This window comes from Scomber scombrus, chromosome 11, assembly GCF_963691925.1.
Source record: "Scomber scombrus chromosome 11, fScoSco1.1, whole genome shotgun sequence".
In the NCBI taxonomy this organism is placed as follows: Eukaryota; Metazoa; Chordata; class Actinopteri; order Scombriformes; family Scombridae; genus Scomber; species Scomber scombrus.
The window spans coordinates 9410820-9433440 of record NC_084980.1 but is presented as its reverse complement, the minus strand read 5'-3'; the positions used below and the strand labels follow the sequence as shown (position 1 = coordinate 9433440).

The window sequence follows — 22621 nt, the reverse complement described above, 5'->3', positions numbered from 1 at the left end:
GCGGTGTACAACCACCTGTATCGCTGTCTGATATTGGTCTGTCACACTTCAAGCATCAAGGTAAATCTCTTGGGGTTTAGCCAAGCTGAACCAAACCGTCTTCCTTATAAATCACTCTCAGGCTCCCTCGGAGGGACTAAGGAGCTCTGCTGGCAGAGGCTACCCATGCAGACTCCTCCTTGGTCAGGAAGTGTTTGTGCCAATGTGACCTGACAGGGAGGGAGAAAATATGTCTTATAGCAGGCTGTGAGCTATAATTAGCACAGTATGTGTCTTTGATCAGTACAAAAGGTCTGAAGAAGCAAGGCAGTGTGAACAGCAGCAAGTAGGTTCAAGCAGCCTCCCTTACCTCTGACACAATGTATTCTTGCAGGTCTGATAGGGAGCCTACAATAAAGATTGGGACTCCTTTGTAATCTTCACTGTGATTCTAATTAATAAATTTAAGGCATAAACTTATTATAACATGGCTTTTTTCAACTAAAGTGAAATGCTTCAGGATTGCTTACTTAGTGACATTAATAGTGACCGAAGAAAAGGAAAACTATGGAAGTAATGACATGTCTATGTATTTTGGAAATACACTCTTAAAATTGCCAACTACTATCTTAGTCAACTTTTACTAAACCAACAACTAGGACAAGCCGTTGCCTAGTAACAGCCAATGTTGGCAGCCTACCAGAAGATATCCTATAAAGTGTCTGTATGTGTATTCTCTATTATTGTGTTCAGCTCCTCCTCTATAAAGACCCAAAACCTTTTGTGTTTTCATTTTAATTTTCCACATCCATGAGTTTGTCATTCCTCTTTCTCAAATTTAAAATTAATGTTGTTATTTTAGGATGTTATTTTTACCTGCTAGTTCAGAAAGAAAGAGTATTATTGGTGATAAGGAGTCATTTTCATGAAAGAATACACAGCTTCTGTCCAATCCAACTCTTTAATCAGAAAAGTTTCATTCATACAGTACACAGTAAATCACAAAAAAAACAGACAAATTAACCTCAGAGAACTTTACAATCCTTACAACATACAGTACAACATTGTCTATCATTAGATCCATGATTTGGATAAATAAATAATAAGTGTGATGATCTTTGCATTAAACTCTGATGTCATACCTTTATCAAAGCTTTATCTTTAAAGGGCAACGAGAGAGAGAGAGGAGAGAGAGAGAGAGAGAGAGAGAGAGAGAGAGAGAGAGAGAGAGAGAGGAGAGAGAGAGAGAGGAGAGAGGAGAGAGAGAGAGAGAGAGAGAGAGAGGGAGAGAGAGAGAGGAGAGAGGAGAGAGAGAGAGAGAGAGAGAGAGAGAGGAGGAGAGAGGAGAGAGAGAGAGAGAGAGAGAGAGAGAGTAGAGAGAGAGAGAGAGAGAGAGAGAGAGAGAGAGAGAGAGAGAGAGAGAGAGAGAGAGAGAGAGAGAGAGAGAGAGAGATGCTCTGTGTTTCCAGATCGATACTCTATCAGCCAGTGCTGAGTTAGAGCTCAGTCCCATGTGACCTTTCCATCTTCATGTTGGTTCCAGTATTTCACAGCTCGCTCAGCATAGCACTGACTGATGGGAGAAAATACCTAGTCTCTATTGACAGATGAAAGGATAGAATCAACGGGAGAAATTATTTACTCACTCTCATTCACTTTCACTTCAGCTTTGTGGGCCTTAGTATACAAACAGAGACACATATTAAGAATATAAATTGAAATTGACCAAAGAAGATGATTTCTGCCTGTGCATCTGGCTATTTTGGCAAACCCCAACTCTCAAATTAGCCTAGTTAGAATCTATAATCATTCGAAAAAGCAATTTTGAGAACAGCATGTCCCAAGTCTTGTTGATGCCATGCTGTATTTTGTATGCTACCATGATATCCCATTAATTTTGGAAGGTTTAGTCATTTGCATGCAGGCTTAAGCCAACAGGATACATTATGTTTCTTGCTTCGACAACACTCTCGTAACTTCACTCTGGGCTAATGAGGCCATTTGTCTTCTAATGCCCAGGAGAATGTGCTTATCACTGCATTACCTATTAAGCCTCTCATGGCCTCCAAATGGAAAGAGCTGTCCATTAATATCCTTCATGGTTTAAAAAAAGGTTTCTTCAAGGTGGTTAGCTTGTGTGTGTGTGTGTGTGTGTGTGTGTGTGTGTGTGTGTGTGTGTGTGTGTGTGTATGCACGTTTTTGTTACCTCTTGGGGACCATTTTCTGGTGTAAACACCGACCTTTTAGGGACCATTAGTCCTCATGGGGACCAAAGCCTGGTCCTTATATGGGAAAAACTCATTTCTGAAGTCATTGGTTAAGGTCAGGAGTAAGCTGTGAATTGAGGTTATGTTAAGGTTAGGGTTAAGGTTTGGGTTAGACTGTGCACAAGAAATGGAAGTCATTGCAATGTCCTAACAAGCATAGCTGTGCAAACCTGCATGTGTGTGTGAATGTCAGATGACTGAAGGCTGTCTGCTGCTCTACTCTTGAAAATCACTGAATGATTGAGTGAGCTCAGATACCATCACTGTGCATTAAGATGTACATCCATTAGACCCACACTCACACATACATACTGGTTAAACACAGGTTTGATGGGTTTTTGAAGTTTCTGGGTTAATGTTTTGTACAAATATTTATATTAATATTTACCAAGCTTAGTATGTGGTGCTACTATTGACTAATTACTACTAAACAAAGTAGAGCTGGTTATTTAGTCATAAATCAACGTTTTCACTTTGACCTAATGATGGAGTTAGATGAAAATTAAGGGATTACCAAGGTTAATAAAAATAATTCTGGGAGGAACATGAATTTCTACACTAGATTTCATGGCAATATATCAAGTAGCTGAGAGATTTCATTCAAAACCCACCAATGTCAACCTCACTGTGGTGATGAAAGAAGAGTCAGAGGATTGCCAAAGTCAATAGAGCTTATTTTCTGGAGAACATGAAATGTCCATACAAAGCTTCATGGCAATCAGTCTGATAGTTGTTGGGATATTTCAGTCCGTACCAAAGTCATGGACCGATTGACTGCGAATATCCATCCCTAGAAATGTTAAAACAGGAGGAGGCATATTTCATTGCAGGTTTTACAGTCTGATACCTCTGAAGCTGCTGAGGAAAATTATAGTTTTACATCAGTCACATCAGCGGTGACCAACACTGACTGGCCGTTATCTGATTTCATACATAGCTCAACATCAGCCAAATGTAGCAGCAAACCCACGCCATATATAAGTCTGCTGTGCACATTTGCATGGATGCTGTCTAAGAAAGATGAAAAGGAGTAGAAACAGTAAAATGTTGACAACATCGGCCTCGCTGGAGAAGGCTCCAGGTGGGGTTGTCGGAGCGTGGAGCTCCTTCCCACTGTACCTCCTCCAGGAGACATAACATGGCTGGGTGAACTCCCCTGTGCAGGGCCCTCATTCTGTCGGTGTCACATCCCATTTGTAATGCTCACGATAGGTGATTCACACAACACTGAATGGCTATTGTATTTTTCTTAGATTTTTCTCAGATGTGCCAGAGTGTCTCTGTGTTAAAGTCTAACAAACAAGAAGAAGATTTAGTGTGTATGTGTCAGAGAGTGAGGGGATAGGTTTACATGTGTGCAGTACATGTCACAGGGATTAACGTTCAGTAAGTGCTATCCCTACCATCTACAGTAATACTGTCTGTTTTTATTCAGTATCACACTTTCCATTAGGATTCCATGAAGCATTAATACTGTGTATGTCATTCTCTATTTCTGCAGCTATTACTCACTTCTGTTATTTTCTGGGCTCTCAGTCTAACGGCTTGCTTTCTCTTCATTCTACTGTCACTTTCCCCTTCAGCCCACCCTCATGCTTGCCATCCCCCCCACAAGCCTAACATTTTAAAATCTCTCCTAATTAAAACAGAAAGTCATTCCAAGCAGATGGCATGAGCTGGCCTGGGTAATTATTGCCAAGTGAACCATGGCCCCTGTAGACCTTGACTGAAATGAATAGCGAGCTCGGCAGGATTGGGTTGGGAGCTAAAGCTCTGAGAGAAACTGCACCATGTGGGCACATCTGACCCGCAGGGGCCATATACTGGATCAACCTGAGATTTTTAAGTTCTTTGTCATGCGATCAAATGAAGTCTTAAGCACAGTCTTAACCAGCACACACTGCGGCGCCTTAGGTTCTCAGTTTTGCCTTCATCTCTCTTTTGGTTCATCTCATGGGACTCAGATTAATTAACACTGTATTAATACCCATACATGGATTTGTTGGATGAATGGGAATGAAAGGTTTGTTTTGGAAGTTAAAATGTATTTTATGCATATTTTTTTAGGATTTCTAGAGGAAGGGTGAATGTCTTATGAATCTAATTATTGTATTGTGCGAGGTGCGATACCTTTAAACCTGTTGCCCCAGGGTCTCTATCTGTAACGCAACACCTCCCTACATGAGTGACAAAAAGGTTTTGAAAATATGCACGCAGTATGATGATGAGGAAACATATGTGCTTGTGTATACTGCAAGATATATATATTTCTTTATATAATGTAAGCTCACCACTGATGCGTGTATACACTTGAGGGAGGTGTTAGTTAAAGGGTTGTCACAATCCCTGTTTGCCCCATAATCATCCATCCTTACCTTTTTAACAAAGGCCAACATTCCAGTTCTCTAATGAGCACACAAGTGGCACTTAAGCTGCACTCTGGAAACCTGCACGTTTTATTTGATCTAGGAAAAATAACAATCAAAAATGTGTTGATTTTTTTGTGGTGGCGTACAAAGACTCAGGGCTGGGGTTTCAGGAATATAGAGCAAAAAAAATAGGGAGAGAGCTCCGATTGAAGGAACAAAGGGAGAAGAGGGGGCATCACAATGAACAGGGGATGTTTTTCTCAGTAATGTAATGGGGTCAGTTCGTCACAATTTTCAGGAAAAGCGAGAGAGGAAGTTAATTGGCATTTTTGAAGTGGAATGAAGGGTTGCCAGTTGTGATTAAAAGTTGAAAACACATCCACGGCTGAAACACACGTCCTGTTCCAGGTGCTATCAGATATTTGATAATTTATTTTAATAATATAAGTCAACAAGCCGAAATGAGCCATTATTGGTTTGACTTTGGCACGCTGACACAGGACAGTCGGGCAATTAAACAAGATTTAGAATTAGAGACAAGCAGTTTCTAATTGGAGTGCTTCTTGGTGGCAGACAATCCTGTAGCTGCTCCACTCCATAGTCATAGATAACACTTAAGTGACCCCATACTCCAAATGTGAGAATTAGATTTAAGTGGGGATTTTATGCATTTCGCTAACCACTGTATGTGCTCACAGTAAAAATCATGAGCAGCAAATAGTGTAAACATTTTTGTCACCCTGAATTTTGCCTGTCAGGCTACATGAATCAAATTATGACATGAGCCAATCGGTGCTGTACGGGAAGCGCTGCAAACAATCATTTTATTTTTTAAAGTAACAAATGTGATTTATTCTTTGATAGCCTACCAAACTAAAGAGAGGACAGTAGTTGGATTATTGTGAGCACAGCAAAGAAAGACTCATGAAAAATCACAGTTTGCTCTCTTTCCTCACAGCCTCTCTGCTAAACCTAAGCTCCCTGTACATCTCTTAACGCTATATCTAATTTGAAGTATTAGAGCCAAGATAGGGCCAGCTTAGGAACCGTTGTGGCAGTGTAACAACACTGGAGAGCTCAGCTGAGGGCCTTTTACCCAGTGATTTATTAGACTGTACTGCAGGTCCTCCTGGAGTAACAGGGTGAGGAAATTGAATGGCTCTGACCTCCGCCTACGTCTGGCTCTTTCTGGCCGAGCTCTCAGCCGAGTTGCCACAGGTGGAAGGTTTGTGTGTAGTACTCTTTGAACTGTGCAGGTGTGCGGGATTTCGGTAGCAACTGTGAAAACCTTTGGGGTATTACGTGGAAATTTTGATCAGTCTCAGTTGTTGTTTATGAAATAAGCCTTTTTTCCTGATATGTTTTTTTTTTTTTTTTTAATTTCCATTTCTCAGCACGCTTGACATGTTTATCAGTCCGTGGCCTTGTCGGCTCTGTAGCTCTCTGTGGTGAACAGTTCAGGGAGGTAAAAGGTTTAACCTCCCTGAGCTTGTGGTGTTAGGTAATCAGCATCCATTTCACTGCTCTGTGATGAAAAACCTGAAGGAGAGATTAGACGGTTTTTGGAGACCAGCAGATGGAGAGAGGGGGAGGGAGGCGGATGTGAGACAGCACAATGAATAAGAGTCAAGGAAATAGGCAAAGTGAGATAATTAGTGAGGGATTGCAGGAGAGAGAGCACTGGAGAGGGGAATAATGTGAGAGATGATCTCCTCCGATGAGAGGAATGATTGCTGGGGTTCACATAATGTGACCAGTTTCACTACAGAGATTTTAAGCCCTGCTATGGAATGACCATGCTAACCCAGCCTGTAACCTCCTGTTCTCACTTTGTTATTCTCTTGCTTTTCTCTTTCTCTGAGCAGCCAGGAAGACATGTGCCCCCGCAGAGTTCGCCTGCTTGAACGGCCAGTGTGTCCCAGGACGCTGGCGCTGTGACGGGGAACCAGAATGCCCCGATGGCTCTGATGAGGCAGAGGAAACCTGCAGTAAGTGAAATCATTCAGCTTCTAGCGACAAGGACATTTTTAAGGGATACTTCAAGGCTGGGAGATGATGAGTAGGAGCAAGAACAATTCTTCTATATAAAATCCTTTTTAACAGACTTTATCTCTTCCTCTTCAAAATGTTTTGCTCGTCTTGTAAAATACTTCATAGTTTTATACCTTCAGTCCTCAAAAAAGTATTCAAATGAAACAGTCTATCAAGGGAATATCACTCTGTGTTTTTGGGAAGATGCAACCTGAGATAAGGGGTTGCAGGTAGACAGTGATGTGTAATAAGATGTCACCAGCAAAAAATATCTAAACCAGTTTTTTGGAGGTAAAACTGAAAGTGAGTTCATCCATAATGTCAATTATAATCCATCTTTGCACAGGAAAACTTTTCAGTGCTGTAACTTTGACCTAAGTACATTAGGTCAAAGTGGTGAATGTTCACAATTGAGTGTTTGAATATTAATTTTACAGTTTCTTTTAAATAAGTTTTGCTAAAATTAGTATCTGTCTCAATAGAAATAATGGACAACTACAAAAAAGTAGCCTCTTTTTTCTGAATGATGTTTATTTTTTTCTTATCTGGAGCATCTGAAAGGCACAGCGATCTACTGTTGCAGTAAATCAAATTCTTAAAAAAAAACAACTTTGGCTATCTAATTATGTTGCCGTTTTACGCGTCTCATCCGCGTATGCTGTCACACCATCTCAGACGTTTGCGGCAAGATTTTGTGGAGAAAAAAAAGCTTTCAGGTTCGTAATTTCCCTTGTTATCTCGGCTCCGGTGGCAGTTCAGCCGTCGCCAGACTCCACTCACCCACGCACTTCAATACTCAATGCTGTCTGATGGGGAGTACAAGAAAGGCCTCGATTACCTATCTGCCAAGCTGTTAGAGCCGAGGATCTCTCGCTGGCTCACTTTGAGCCTGTGTCAGTCTAGCTCACCCACACACAGGTTCTGATAGGGGTGAGGTGAGTTGACATTACCGCAACCAAGCAGGGACTTGCGTGGGAGGCTTGAGCTACTTATTAATTGTTTTCTTTCTTCCTTAAATGCTAATGTCTGTTTTCCCATGGCTGCCTGCTTCTCTCTTGGGGGGTGAGAGATATCAGATGGAGCTGAAATACATAGCATTAATGTTGTTTTGTCAGGGCTGTACCTGACTAATAATAATGTCTTATGGAAAATCAGACAGTATCTACACAGTGGAACACAGCTCCTGAAATTTATCAGACTGAATAGACATTTTGATCTTACCAGCTCTTCAGGCAACTGGCTAACATGACAAAGGACGAAGGTATGTAATCTTTCTGGGCACAAGATAGATGACATGATGCAAACATGCAACATTGAGTTTTAGTGAATAACACTGAAAATAAGAAGGACATTTTGTAGGTGGTCTTTAACGATATCAAATATACTTATACACTGTGACTTTAAGACCTTTGTCTTTTCAAAACACTGAAACATCTGTCCCACCAGTATAATAACAAAGAGCTGAGATTCCTGGATCCGTTGGAACAAATGTTTACTAGGCATTATTCTGAAAATTGACTACATATTTGAAATCAGAAACACAGTTTGGCTGCCTTCCCCATTCCCATTGCTGCTGTTAGTTCAGAATGCATGCTGGGATACTTGTTGACCTCAGATGTCCTCAAAGCATCTTCAATAAAATTGGCAAGAACACTTTTCAACCTCACTTGGCCAAATGAGGACTTGATTGGATGATTGGATGATTTGGGACAGTTGGTGAGTCGTTACTGATGATGATTCACAAGAATACAGACTAAGAAAAAAGTCGCACAAAAAAAGTCAAAAAACAAATAGTTATAAACACAGGTAATGGGGATCACAAAAAGTGATGCATATAAAATAGTTATATGCATTCAAGAATGTTTTACAAAATGAACTAGAGCATAATATTACAACATATTACAGAATTCAGTTGACCTCATAGATAAGAAAATCATTTTAAATAGAGGAAACATACCACCCAAAATGTTGTCAGCTACAGGATGAATATTGAGTCATTTATGTCTGAATGACTTAGAAGTGGGACTTTAAAGGGGACCTATTTTGCTCATTTCGAGCTCTATATTTTAGTTTTGGGACTCTACTAGACAAGCTTTGTTTGGTTCATAGTTCAAAAAAATCCCAATGAGCCCACTCTGTTCTGATTGGCCAGATGTCCGGAAGCTTGCCAAGAGGCGGCCTATCAGAGTTGTGTTAAGTTACTGCTGATGAAAACCCAAAATTTCCTGCTTTACTGCTTCATATTTACAGCTTTTATATGATTAAATATCAGGAGACCTTTATTGTGAAGGATTTACTGGAAATGAAACATGTTCCTTATTGAATTAATGGAGCTTCAATAGCAGCACTAAAAATAGGTGACACAACAACACATGGAGATATTTAGAGCTCTTTGTTTAGTGCATTAGTTAGAAATAATGCAGGTAATAATAGTAGCCCTACAAACACACCTCCAAAAGGTCAACTATTTATTTGACTTTGCTGTGCCGTGTAATGGAAAAACACTCGGCTCGACTTGAGTCATGACTCGGCATGACTTACCCCACAACAATGGTAATATGCCATAATGATGTACGCTGTGTGTGGAACAGATGCCCATGTAAAGAAATCCATCATGAGCTGACATCTGCCTGGGCTAAAAGTAGAAAACAATCCTCATTAATTGACACTTTGGCCATATTTAAAATGAACATCAGACATTGTAACATATTATATATGACTTAAAATAAGCAAAAGGCATAATGATGTTTTCCAGAGTGCTCAGGTAGGATAGGGGACGTTGATAATGATGATGTTTCTATTCATATAGTATAACCTGTTTCTATATTTTGATTCTATCCAACATAATCATCTTTAAACTCTTTTTAAAATTTATTGTGGGAAGGAATTAAATTGCACCAAGCTGTGTGGGAAATTAATCAAGAAAAAGCAGAATGAATCTTTCAAGAGATATTCATTCTAGTTTTGTTCCATTTTATTGGCTGTGGATGTGTGGGATGGTTAGATGAATAATGTAGCAAGCCTCTAATGTCACCCCCAGAAAGTTGAGTGCAAAGAGGGAGACATAAAGGGACCTCTGAAGGATAACAAGTTTATATTGGAAATCCAATTAAAGATAAATGAAGGAAGGATTCATCTCTTGGCTGCAGAATAAAGAGATAGAGATCTGGGCTGAGAAGAAAGCCATTTATATGGAAATATCTTATGTATTCACACGGTGTAGTAATGTAAAATTTCCTGAACACCAATGGAGTGAAGAATTTTTTAGGTTTCTTCTTTTGCTCTGCAAACAAAAAAATGGTTATTATATTATTCTTTTTGACACATAGAAATACAGTGCTTCTGTTTGAACTTTTTTCCTGGCCTGTCGGCAAAATGGAAAGATGCATGTCCTCTTCCTTCCTTCTAGAAGTCAAGGATAACAAAAATGTAGGTTGTCCTCACCACGCAGCGTTTAGCCCTCCTAATGATCTGCTCAGATGAGAAGTGTCAGGCCGAGGCCGTATCCTGAACAGAGCGATTGCTAATGAGATCCACTTCATCACAGCTGTCTTTCTGTTTGAGTGGATCCAACTGTGTCATAATCACACTGAAGAGAAAAGAGCTGGATGGACAATATACGAATATTCATGCGGGCACATCCAGAAACAGTAACCAACCTGTTCATGAATAGCTCTCTTATATCTATCTCATTAACCTCGTTTCAGATGGTAAATTACCTGTCTGACACTTGGTAAGATTACAAAGCTATAATAAGAACTGTACATCTGTCAGCAAAAACCTTTGACACGCTATATTTTTCTGAGTAGACTTGAAGATGCCAGAAACAATATCCAACACAGCAAAATGCCTGAAACTCCCCAATTCCATGCAACATTTCACTTTAAAATCAAAAACTACCAAGCTTCACATTAATCAATTAAAGTTTTCTAAAGTGGCACTTGTCTTGCTTTAATAACAAGAGAGGGAACGGCTGAATTTCACACAGGCTGCATCCAATCTTGAATGTGATAATTTTATCGAGAGATATGAAAGTTGCGACTACGTAAATAGCAGAGACCAGTGACTGCACGACCTGGGCTAATTACATACAGCTCAGCATACACCTTTAATGCGTCATGCTCCAGTTATGCGAGAGCTCGATCAGCTCGGCTGTACTTTACATGCAGGAAACTCATGTTGTTTTCCGTTCAGTTTGCCCTTCACAAACCCTCCTGTACTTTCTGTTTTTTTCTGTTTCACATGTGTACAAACGTACAGTACACACACTGGCGCCCACACACACTGCACTGGCACTTTGGCCTCTGTGCTATAGACATCTGTGCCACAATCATTCTGGCTCACTGAGTGGATTCCCAATTACACGCTGGAGTAGCGTTACACTGGCATATTAAGAATTCACATTTGGGCCACACTGAGTGAGTTACTCGCAAGCACTAAAAAATGAATGACTCTTTGAAGAAACATGTGAAGTGCCAGAGCTCATAGTTTTTGTATTAGATAAATGTGTAATCAAGGAGGAACTGGGCCATGGCAGCCAGCTGTGCAGCGGCTTCCCTGCTCCATCCCCGGTGACAAACCGGTGACATTTTGATGCGCTCTTATTTTGGCTGAGTCACTTTTAAATGGGACCTATTATACTTATTTCCATCTTTATATTTATATTCTGGGACTCCACTTAAGTAGCTTTGGATGATTCACTATTCAAAAAACTATTAATCTTATACTGGCCCCTGGAGTAATGTTGACTAGAGCAGAGAATTAACCCACACTACCCCTGTGTGTGTTGTTGTCCGAGCTCTGTTTTTTGCTTTGGTGGCCGCAATCCTAACTCATTTGAGTAGTGGACTTACGCACTGTGGGTGAAGAAGATGACCATATAAAGAAATCCGTCACAAGCTGATGTCAGCTCGACCTGAAAATAGAAAGAAAATTGAAAACCAAGCATTCACAGCAGTCTAAAAAAGTGCTTTTTGCTCAGTCTATGTACGTTTACCTAATTATTTTAAACTTTGCCCAGATTTAATATGAACATCTGACCTTCTAATATACAGTATATACATATATTATACATTCATTTCTAGGACTTGACAGGTGTTGGGGAACTTCACAGTGTGCCCTCTTCCTTGAGGAGGAGTCTTGTGGAATATTCAAACAGAAGGAACTTCTTTATTAAATCCACCGTATTGCACATTCAGTTTGGTCTTTTAAGTGTTTTGTTATTTGAATTGGATTATAAATATTTCTCTGAGAGAGGTGTTGATAAAAACTCCCCCCTCTAAACCTCTTTGTAGGTATTGAGCTTCAAACCCTGTTGAAATTCAAATGGGGGAGTTAATAATAAAGCCTCTCTTTTTTATTGACTTCATAAATAGGAAGATTTTCTTTGTAAAGATGTTTGTATTGCAAGCACTGGATACTACTGTGTGTGTGTGTGTGTGTGTGCGTGTGTGCGTGTGTGTGTGTGCGTGTGTGCGTGTGTGTGTGTGCGTGCGCGCATGTCTTTAAACTTTGGGATTCCATAACATGTACAGATATGTTATGTGCTATGAGATGGACTGTTTGCAGGTAAATTTAATGTAGGTTTACATCAACACTGGTGCTAACAAGAAGAGGTAAACACACACCCACTGAATCTACTGTATATATGCCATGTTGGTCTGTTTTCTCATTGAAAGTATTGTTTTCCTGTTGACTCTTCTGTCTCTTCTTTGATATTTTGTGTATTTTACTAAATTATTCATGTGTCACCACACCTGTCATAAAAAAATAGGTTTACCTACTGGTGTTTTGCAAGTCGTGATGCATCTTGGCTCTTCTTCTAGGTAAACTCAGAAACATGACTGATCGGGATGCCATCAGACTCCTAGGATGTGGGATTTTTGATGCCGTGACTGTTATTCATATTTTATATCTTTTGTTACACAAACACCAACAGAGTTTATAAGAGAAAACAGATGTGTGTTCTCCTGCACTTAAATTCAGTAGGGGACACTGTCAAAAAAAAAGGGGGGGGGAAAAACTGTGATGTCTTTTCCTCAACACAAATCTCTGATGATGACATGCTGATCTCAAGCATTTGTTAGAGTTTGTAGTGACAAAGATATGCACGTACAGCCCTACAGAATTGGATACTGATGTGCAAACATCATGCTATAGTACATAACTCCCTAATGCGCATTGCTGAAAATAACAATTTCCCATAATGTAGTTTTAAAGCAGCAACTGTACCGGATACGTAGAGGACGTGGCTACGCTAACCCAACTTAATGAAGCAGTGAATCTAACTGTGACTCATGTTACATCAGAACGTTTTGTGCCTTTTTAGCTCTGAGGCAGAACGACCGATTTATCCCTTAGAACATCAGCACCCTCACATTGACCTACACAGGTGTACATGCTCACAGCACACAGATGCAAATACGCAGTCATTCACTGAAGCGTGCACATAAATGCACACATAAGCCTTTCAGCTATGGCAGTTACAATAAAGGGCGAGAATTATGCAGAATTAGGTTTTTCAAATCAAGATGTGTGTCCTTTAGATTTTGTTGTGTTTAACACAGTAGTGAACTGTGACTCTTAAACCCCCCCCCCCTTCCCTGATCAGGAAATAGAAAACTACTAAACTAGCTTTCTGTGTCCTTGCCTATAGTACTGCAAAAGTTACTTGTGACAGTTCCAGCTCTGAAACAAAAATTAAGATTCTAGTCCAGCCTCAGCAATAGAACAAGCAAACAGCACAGAGAGAGTGAGAGTGAGAGTTATTACCAGAACAAAACAACAGCAACTTTCTTAAGCTATCATCACACAAGCTGTGTGTTCACTTCAGTGGAATATGATAACAACAGGCCAGGGGCAAAATGCATAACAGCCTTCCCATCCTAACACACATGAAACCAAAAAAATGTCAGGCAAGCCTACACATCCCGACAGTGCACACACAGCCAGGGGACCATTAGGGACAGACACTTCAGAACCATGGACAGGGACCAGTGATCATGACATTTTGAAATCCACCAACACAAACAAGCACTATTGTTACTAAATGATATTATTAGACTTGCAGAGTGGTCTATATAATATACAAGTTATGATTTATTTGGGAAACCAGTATGTAAATTTAGTTAATTCATTTAAGGTCACAATGCACATTTACTGCTAAGTTGGTACATTTATAGATTGAACGGTAATTCTAATTTTCTCAAATAAACATCAACATATACAAAAAAGTGTCAGCAGCAGCCAGGTGGCCCATTAGTTCTTAAATAACTTATCCTCTGATGATTGCATTACTTTCATTTCAAGTCCCGGATAATAATTTCGCAACGGCATCTTCCTCGTTAGTGGTGATGATACTCACGGCTTCTATTGTGAACCAAAAGGCAAGCTAGCTAGTTTTTCTGCACTTTTCCCCCCCACTGGCTTGTGATTCGTGTACCCCACAGAAGGCAGAGTTTGTCGTAAAGTTTGCAGTAAGAAAAGACCACCCATTGATTGGTCAGTTTTACTGTTCTTTTAAATTAGTCCCTTTGAATTACTATTGCTCGGCCCTCTGTAGATTTATAGCTGGGCCACCATCTTCCCAGCAACTGCAGAGGCAGCAAAATTCTGACAGGGAGACAAAGGGTCTCCTTTCATTTAACCCTTCACATTCCAACACAAACTGACAACTGGCATATTTGAAAGGTTTGTTTCCGCAGAAGCATTTTATTTAGATATCGATTGTCAAATTATGAATTGGTAAAATAAAATTAAAACTGATAACTTTTTAAATATTACTTTTTAAAATATGATAGACCCTCTCTGAGGATCTGGAGGGCCCTGACAGTTTCCCTCTGATTTAACAAAAGGCAGTTATTTAGACAAGTCAAGCGTCACAATCTGCTGAGTGCACAAATGTACATGTAAAAGCGGTCCAGATGAGTCACCACTTCACATTATCTATTAATGATTGAATGCAGCAAAAAGGATATTCACTTATCATATTAGTAGGCTGCAAACGATTACCTCAGAAAGTCTGTGTCATGTTGTAGTGTAGGTGGAGGTTTTATTTTGAAGCTGACGCAAATGAGACACACATTTTCAGCCCTGCAGCGCTTATTAAGGGTTCATGTATCGCAGTATTATACAACATATCCACTGACAACTGACAAATACACTTCTTCATTGACAGCCGGGTTCAGGATGAGAGGCTGTCGGCAATAACAAAGTTAATCGTGGTGATCAAATAAAAATTAAAGCTATTACAGCAGTGCAGTGTTGATATTAGAGCTGCCCTGGGTCTTGTAAAAGGTGATGAATTCTAAACGGATCTCCTGCCAAAACACCACAGTGGAGATGAACCCTCATTTTTCACTCTGATGGTAAACAACAGCCAGCCAGTCAGTTTGTCTGAGTAATTGGCTTTTATTATGTTGCCTCCTCCTCAAGCAAAAACCTATTACCTGTGTCTTTATAAAATCTCAGGTTTTACTAATCAATCCCTGTCAGGAGGAGCAGGGAGGTACCACTGCTTCGTCATAGCTAAGTTTGGTTTCTGTGTTTGGATTTGGGATGAGCAGAGCTTTATTAAAGAGCCATTGATTAAAAGGACAGGACAGCTCGACCTCCGCTCAGCGGATACAGATTCTGCTCCACGCTCTCCCCGCCTGCCTCTCCTTCTTCATCTCTTTCCACTTGCTTTGATTTTGCTTTAGGATAAGAAAGTGAAGGATCAGGCAGCATTTTGTCTCTTCATCCTTTCCACCTTCGTACTGTAACTCTTGACGTGACTCCCTTCTTACGGATTCCCTTTGTTTCTCAGAAGCTGCCCTCTGTATTTACCTTTTCTCTCCTCTCTCCTCCCTGTCACCCTTTCTTTCATATCCGTGGATTTTTTCTTGTTTTCTGCCAGGTCCTCTTTGGCCCTACATCGGTTTGAATTCATTTAGACAACATGTTATTACCTCTCTCAAAGATTCCACTCCCTCGCCTGTTTCATCTCAGAAATGGTTCTTTTTATTTCCTCCCTGATCAGCCAGCCTGTTTTGGCTTTCAGACATTACTCGGTTGTAATCTTTCATTTTAGCTGATCATTCTTCCCTGTCTGTATTGCACTTGTTTGCTCACTCGTTAGTTTTCTCTGCAAAGAAGTGAAACATTTTTTTTACTGAAAGAGTGATCATAATTATCATAATTGCCTCTGTTGTGTGCTAGAATAATTTCGTCGTTGTTCTTGTAGTCAACATCAAATTCTGTCACAGAGCTTAAGTGGATATTTTGTGTGCAGCTACACTTCCTAAACACGAAATAAAAGAAGACAAACTCATTAGAACTCCTCAAATAAATAAATCACGAGAGTAATGGCAGCGTTGCGGATGGAAGAGGTTAAACGGTGTGATCACTTGCTCGTGTCTGCTGTTTCACTCTTCAGCAGTGTGACAGCAATGTTTCAGTTCAATATAGCTGTCAAGAGCGTTGAGTGACAAAGCATGAATTGCACTTCGCTTTTTGTTCACAGGCCTTACTCTGCAATTTTTACAAAACTACAATATGTCAACTGTAAAATGGTTAGAGGTAGATGTCACTACTCTGCTAGCAGAATGATACAACGCTCCCCAAGTCTGAAGTGTTCCTGCTTTAAAACACTTTCAGGCTCTATCCCCCCCAGAGCACTGCAGTGGCCAGTGCTATTTTATTTTTGTGGGGTCAGGGCCTGGCTGCATCAGCCATTCTTGCGCGCTCGGTCTCCCGGGCACCAGCTGCTTCTCCAATCTTTCTCTCCCCACCTCTCCCCTGTCACCCATCACTGCTTGCAGGGACAGTTACACACACAGAAATGAAGGACTGACTAACAAGTCTTTACACACAAATGACATCTAATGGTTTTTTTCACCTTATCTATCTGCGGGGTCGATATATCAGCCAGCATTAGCTTATCATCGATCAACCCGATTGGCATATACAGTATATTGTCCGATAAGTTAAAAGAAAAATACGGTGCCAAAAATCTACTTCTCTTCTGCCTTTACTACACTGGCTCTCTGATGCAGCTTGCATCCAGATCAAGACTCTAGTTTTTGAACATCCCTTTGCCTCTTGATGATAGGCAGCCCTGTCACGGAAAAGATCTCGTGGTTGCTCGTCTCAGTGAAGACTCTTTATGTTCTTGCCTCAGGGTGTGCAGTGTTAAAGTCAGGACAGGAGTCATCTTTTTCTCAGTCTGAAAACCCATCTCTTCAGACTACACGTTGACACCACACGCAAGCACCTCCATCTCATCTCTTAAAAAAAAAAAAGACGATGTAGCTTTCTAACATACTTTCGACCATTTATTTAGGGGGGTACAATTTTGATGACAGCTATTTTGAATGCACTGTTGTGTCTGCCAAATGAAAGGAGTGAATGCATCCTGGTGGCAGTTTAAGTAAGCTACACACCATATCCACTGCTTTGATTATGACAGGGGACATTTATTACACGTCTCACCACTTTCTCACACACTATGTTTTCTTTCTGTATCTGCACCGTCACTATGGAAACATGCCCAAGAAATAACCTTGAATAAAGGTTATTTCTAAAGATATGTTAGAGGTAATATATTAATAGTGTTGCCATTTGTCCGCCAGAGATAATTAAAAAGTCTATTGAGTTTCTATTAGAGCAGTGATATTGCAAATTGCATCTTGGTTAGATACCAATTACATTTTTGAATAGACAAAATGGATATCAGGTAAAATATCATTATCTGATTTTTAAATTCTCAAATATGGTAATTGATATTAGCACCAAGATTCTGATATTTGTCGGGCTATATTCTAATCTTTAAGGCAAATAAACGACTTCACTTTATGCTTATTGTATAAATCATTTAGACCCTGATCTCACAGAATTTATACCATATAAATTGAAATCACAATTATAAAATCCACAAACTAACATATCGTTCAAACCCAGAAAACTGCCTTACAGATGAGGGTTACGTGAACACATGGACATGTACACCGCAATTTAAGCTTACTGGTATTGTCAACAGTATACAGTTAATAATTAATTGGCTTTACATTACATAAAAAGGAATTTGCATTTAGCCTAAGTGCTATGTTCTAACAAACGTATTTCTATATGAACAGATGTTGTTTGTTTGTTTTTTCTTTAGAAAGATGGCTTGGCAGACCTTCTCCATGTCTGGTCCAATTACCCATAATACAGTTGACACCTAGCATTGATAGTGACAGCATCAGAGGTTGTGTTATAACCCCATAAATGGAATTCATTATGGAGCTTGTTCTCAATCATCACGCTACAAATGATCCTCTTATGGCATTGTTTGCTAGCTGTAACAATGCTGCTTCACAGAGCTTTGCATTAAAAAAACCCATGAAGACCTTTTGAAAAGTGTGTAAACTCACATTTATATGCAACTGTGAAGGGTGGTGATATTCTAAAATATACTGTGAAAATAAATGATCAAAGATAAATGTTTTGCCATGTAGGCTGACCCTTTGATTTCATTCTGGGAGGCTTTAGGCTGCACTGTAAGCAAAGATGTATAATTAACAACATGCTTCATATTAAACGCAATCTAATCTGGATCAAACCCACCCTGTGCCAACTAGAGCAGATTGGCAGGAAAAGGAGGAGGGGGCTGGGCTGTTCTTTTGCTTTACAGCCAACTGTGCATTTACTATATTTCATGATGTTTCTGCGTGCCTCTTTAGAGGCAGTCCAGACAGTAAAATCAATTGGCCAGAGTGGTGGAGTTTTGGATGAGTTTTAGCTGCATCGTGGGGGCGATAGAAATCAAATGCAGCGGTGTCTTGTAGTTTGTTTTTGTTGTTGGCTATATGGGACCATAAAACCACTGCAGTAATCTCCCTATCTCTTTAATCTCTGCCCACAGGCAAACAGACGTGCCCTCCAGAGAAATTTGACTGTGGGGGATCCACCAACAAGTGTGTCTCGTTGTCATGGAGATGTGATGGGGAGAAAGACTGCGAGAACGGGGCGGATGAGGAGGACTGCGCGTCCGGTGAGTTTGTTGGAGTCGGGGCTCAGTTCTTTACCATAATAGACCTTTTTTTCTGCTGGTTTTACTTTAATTTTACATTGCTCAATGCATTTAAAGAAGGTATTTACATTCATATAGTGGAGAACTCAGATCCCTCCTTTTTTTGTATTTTATAGGGTTTCTGATCCTCTCTGAGCTCAAGACATTAAAGCACAGTAGGGAACATTCTATATAATTGGAGTGAGTTCTGATTTAAGACGGTCGCACTTGACAGTAAAGTCCCCTTTGATGTGGAAGGATGTTTGGTGTGGAGTACCAGATATTTGAAGCTTTCTGTTGATATTTTCTGAGGTTCCTGTCATTACATTTCAATCCTCGAGTCTTTAGCCTTTCTACTGCAGGCCCCTCAGAACCATCAAAAATGACATCACCTCCTGCCCAGCCAATCAGACGACTCAGTCATTTGCTACCCCCACCCCTAGCCCCCTGCAGGGACTATCCTTGCCCTACTTCTGAGGCGGCGTGAAGAATCAGCTTCTTCTTCTCTCCCTCTCTTGCCTCTTCACATCAAGAAAAATAGATTGAGGCAAAGGAGCTGTAGGGGGTGTGATGTTTAGACTTTGAAGACTGAGCAAAATGGCACGTGATGGAAAATGCACAGAGGGAGAGAAAAGAGCCACCCTTATTATCCTATAGAAATGATGTTGTTTTCTCAGACATCCGCTCTCTCACAGTTGTTTGTTTGTGTGTGTGTGTGTGTGTTAAGACTGTGACTGGCTAGCTTCTAAGCAATAAGTGTTTTATTTGCTGATTATACACACTCACTTTTGAGTTTTTATAAATATAAATCAGAGAAAGCAGAAAAAGTCTTGAATAGACATTGATCCCCTTTCTTCTTGAAGATACAGATTTAAGTGCTTGTCATGCTTGAAATTTGTTGTGCAATAAAGATATTTTTTCCCGAGATCAGCCCACAAAGTGGCCCGTCAGTGGCTTACCGGCACCAAGTAGCCTCACACACTCGAGTGGTAGTGATTCCATCGACTTTAGATCTAATGCCGTCTTAACTTGGATGGCTTTTCACTGCACTGTCCATTGAGACGCAGTCTAGCCTGTGCTAATCCTTTTTTCATTCTAATGTCTGTATTGATGCGGCAGTCTTAAGCTTCTCAGTGGTGACATGGGGGCAGGCTGCCGCCCAACCAGGCAAAGGCCAAAATCCCTCCAGAGGTAAACTCTGCTCAGCATGACCAACAGGGAGAAGTTGACTCTAACAACAGTGCAGCACTGTGCTAGGTAGCATTGCAAATTAAGCCTTTCATGTTTTGTTCAGGACAGTTTATCTGAAGACTGATTGGGCTCAATGTCAGTCTCAAAGTTGATGTTTAAAACAGAGGCTTTTAAATACCATCTCACTGCAGATCATTATAAAGGTACCAGACATCGATTCTTTAGTGTTATGTTTGTTATGTCAGTGACTTAAGGAATAATATTCATGTTGGACTGTATTACATGTATTATATTATGTCAAACGGGTCTAATGGTCAGGAGGTAGCCTGATGTTCATATAAGTGTGTACACGTGTTTTAATTACCTAAATGTAAGCAAGAATCCATGTTTTGCAGACTTGTAAAATCAACGTTCTCAGTGGAGAGTGTGTTTTGTTTGGTTAAAAGTATTGTTAATGACACAAAACTTATATAAAAACAAGCTCAAAAGAAGTCATAGTTCAGAGAATTAGAGCTGGGCACAGATCAAAATTGGCTTATGTGTCAAAAACACAGCTTGCTGTATTATTTCAACAGCTGCAGACTGAGGCCTTCAGATCTTTCACATTCACAGTCATGAAGTGAAGCGAGGGAGGAGTGGTGGAAATTACCAATTGGTCTGAGCACGTCTCAGTGTGTCTGTTCGTTGCAGCCTATAGCTGTTGGCACATGGGCAGCTGGAGAATTCACTTCAAAGCGGCGTTAAGTCGGCTGTATGTTTGAGTTTGTAGCAAGAAGATGAATGAATGAAGATGTGGAGAATGATACAGCAGCAGTCATAAAACAGTGATAATTTGCTCCTGCATTTGCTTCTGTCAGCAATTTCAGAAAGTTGACTATGGTTTCTGTTTTCCTATATTCCTATTACATAGAAGTGATGGGTGCTACAACACCACCTCTGTGTTGGATGAGGTGTTAGGCATTCTTTCAAAATAGCTCACCTCCATCTTTTTGAATGAAACTCCCGTTATTACTCTACATACACCGGCATATGCTATAAATATATACACACAGATACAGCATCCGGACTGTGGAACGTGCTCAGCCACCACCATATTGCAGCAGGGATCTTTCCGCTTTACATAGTACAGAATGCCAGACTTTTGTACTTGGTTTGGATGTACTGTTGAGAGAAAAACCCAAAACATTTAATAGTAATTTTACAACATTCTACTGTAACAATGGCATTGACAACCATCACTTGTCTCATATCTTTGATTGGGCCAGATGCAAGAACCACTCGTACGCACAGATTCGTTCTTAAACCATGCGTACGAGTGATTAACGAGGATTTGCCGCATTCACCAATTTTCTCGTATTTTGGATTTTCTCTTAGGTACGAACAAAATTTCCGAGTGATGCATACCTGTCGTATCTCTCACGCACAACCAACCTGCAGTCCTCCAAAGCAATAAAACATGACTGTTACTGTCTAATTGTCTAATGGCAGTGTGCCAACGATATCATGTCTTTTGGGGGGATTTTTTTCCGGGGGGGGGGGTTGACATCATATACTATAAGCAAGATATGATAATCACTTAATGAACACATAACACCTCCACACGGGTACCCTCATCTCCAACTTCTTCTGCCGGCTTGCCCTGCGTTGTCATCCCGGGTGTTAGCAGGTCTGTGCTGACAGCAGTACGGCAGCAGGTGTAACATCAGCAATTGAGCTTCAGAGTCAACTGACTTGGATTTTCTTTTTAACATCACTGTATGCTGACTACCACTTAACAGAGAAATTAATAATGTCGATCCGCAGGCTGAGCGATTATTATATTGTCAGTATTTTAGAGACCCCTGAGTAATGGGTGTGAACTACAGGGGATGTAGAGAAGGGGGGGAAAGTGTATACTATGTCCCGTTCATTAAATTGCACTTCTGAATCCATAATCATGATGACATTACTCTGTTTGTAAAATAATTAGGCTATTTAGTATAAAGAAGTAGGCTATTTAACAATTTAGGCAGATATATCAGTCATTTGAATTGACAATTGAAACTATGATATAATGCAAGCATACAATATAAATATTAGCGGCCGAAACTACAAAGCGACTTGTCCACAGTTACTTTTCCACAGTTACTTTTCCACAGTTACTTTTCCACAATATAAACTGACTATTTATTAATTATTAATTAATAACTGTTATTCATTTAATTGAAATATTGCTTATAGAAGTAATAGTTTAACTCCCTGGCTGATGACATCCCCTGGCTTAATTCATGTTCAGTCACTTTTGTTTTTATTTCTGTGATGGTGCGCGCAACAGCTGAGACAGCGTTCACAGCACGGGTCATTTTTCCTCATTCTTTGTCTTTCTCAGGACCTTTAATTCCACCACTTACATACTAAATAATAATATGTGTTTCTGTTAATCTATTCAGTTATTCTGTTAATATACTCAGTCTGAGAGCTCGTAAAGTTCTTATTCTTAGTCTTTAGTGCCATTTTCATGAATGGAGCTTCTCCACAACCTGCCGGTCGTTGTGACCTTATATGGTATTTTTGGGGGCATCATTCATGTTAATTTACTATTCTCGGGAACGCGCGTTCATTTAGAACAGGTGGGATTCATCATGTTTACGAAGGTCATTTACGACTGTTTCCTGGTGATACGAGTGTTTGGTGAATCCGACGTGGCACACTCTTAAATTCCACCTCACGGGAAAAGTACGACAGATTTAAGAAGAAAAATACAAACATATTCT

At 40.1% G+C, this 22621-nt stretch overlaps 1 protein-coding gene across 1 annotated transcript in view; it reads left to right on the top strand.

The window, feature by feature from the left end:
- Positions 1-19888, top strand: part of LOC133990765 (low-density lipoprotein receptor-related protein 8-like) — a 40896-nt gene extending 21008 nt beyond the window's left edge. Inside the window, exons 3-5 of the mRNA XM_062429170.1 lie at positions 6485-6603; positions 18531-18659; positions 19797-19888. Coding sequence (XP_062285154.1) covers positions 6485-6603; positions 18531-18659; positions 19797-19888 — 340 coding nt within the window. The remainder of the gene's footprint in view (positions 1-6484; positions 6604-18530; positions 18660-19796) is intronic.
- The last annotated feature ends 2733 nt before the right edge of the window (positions 19889-22621 follow it).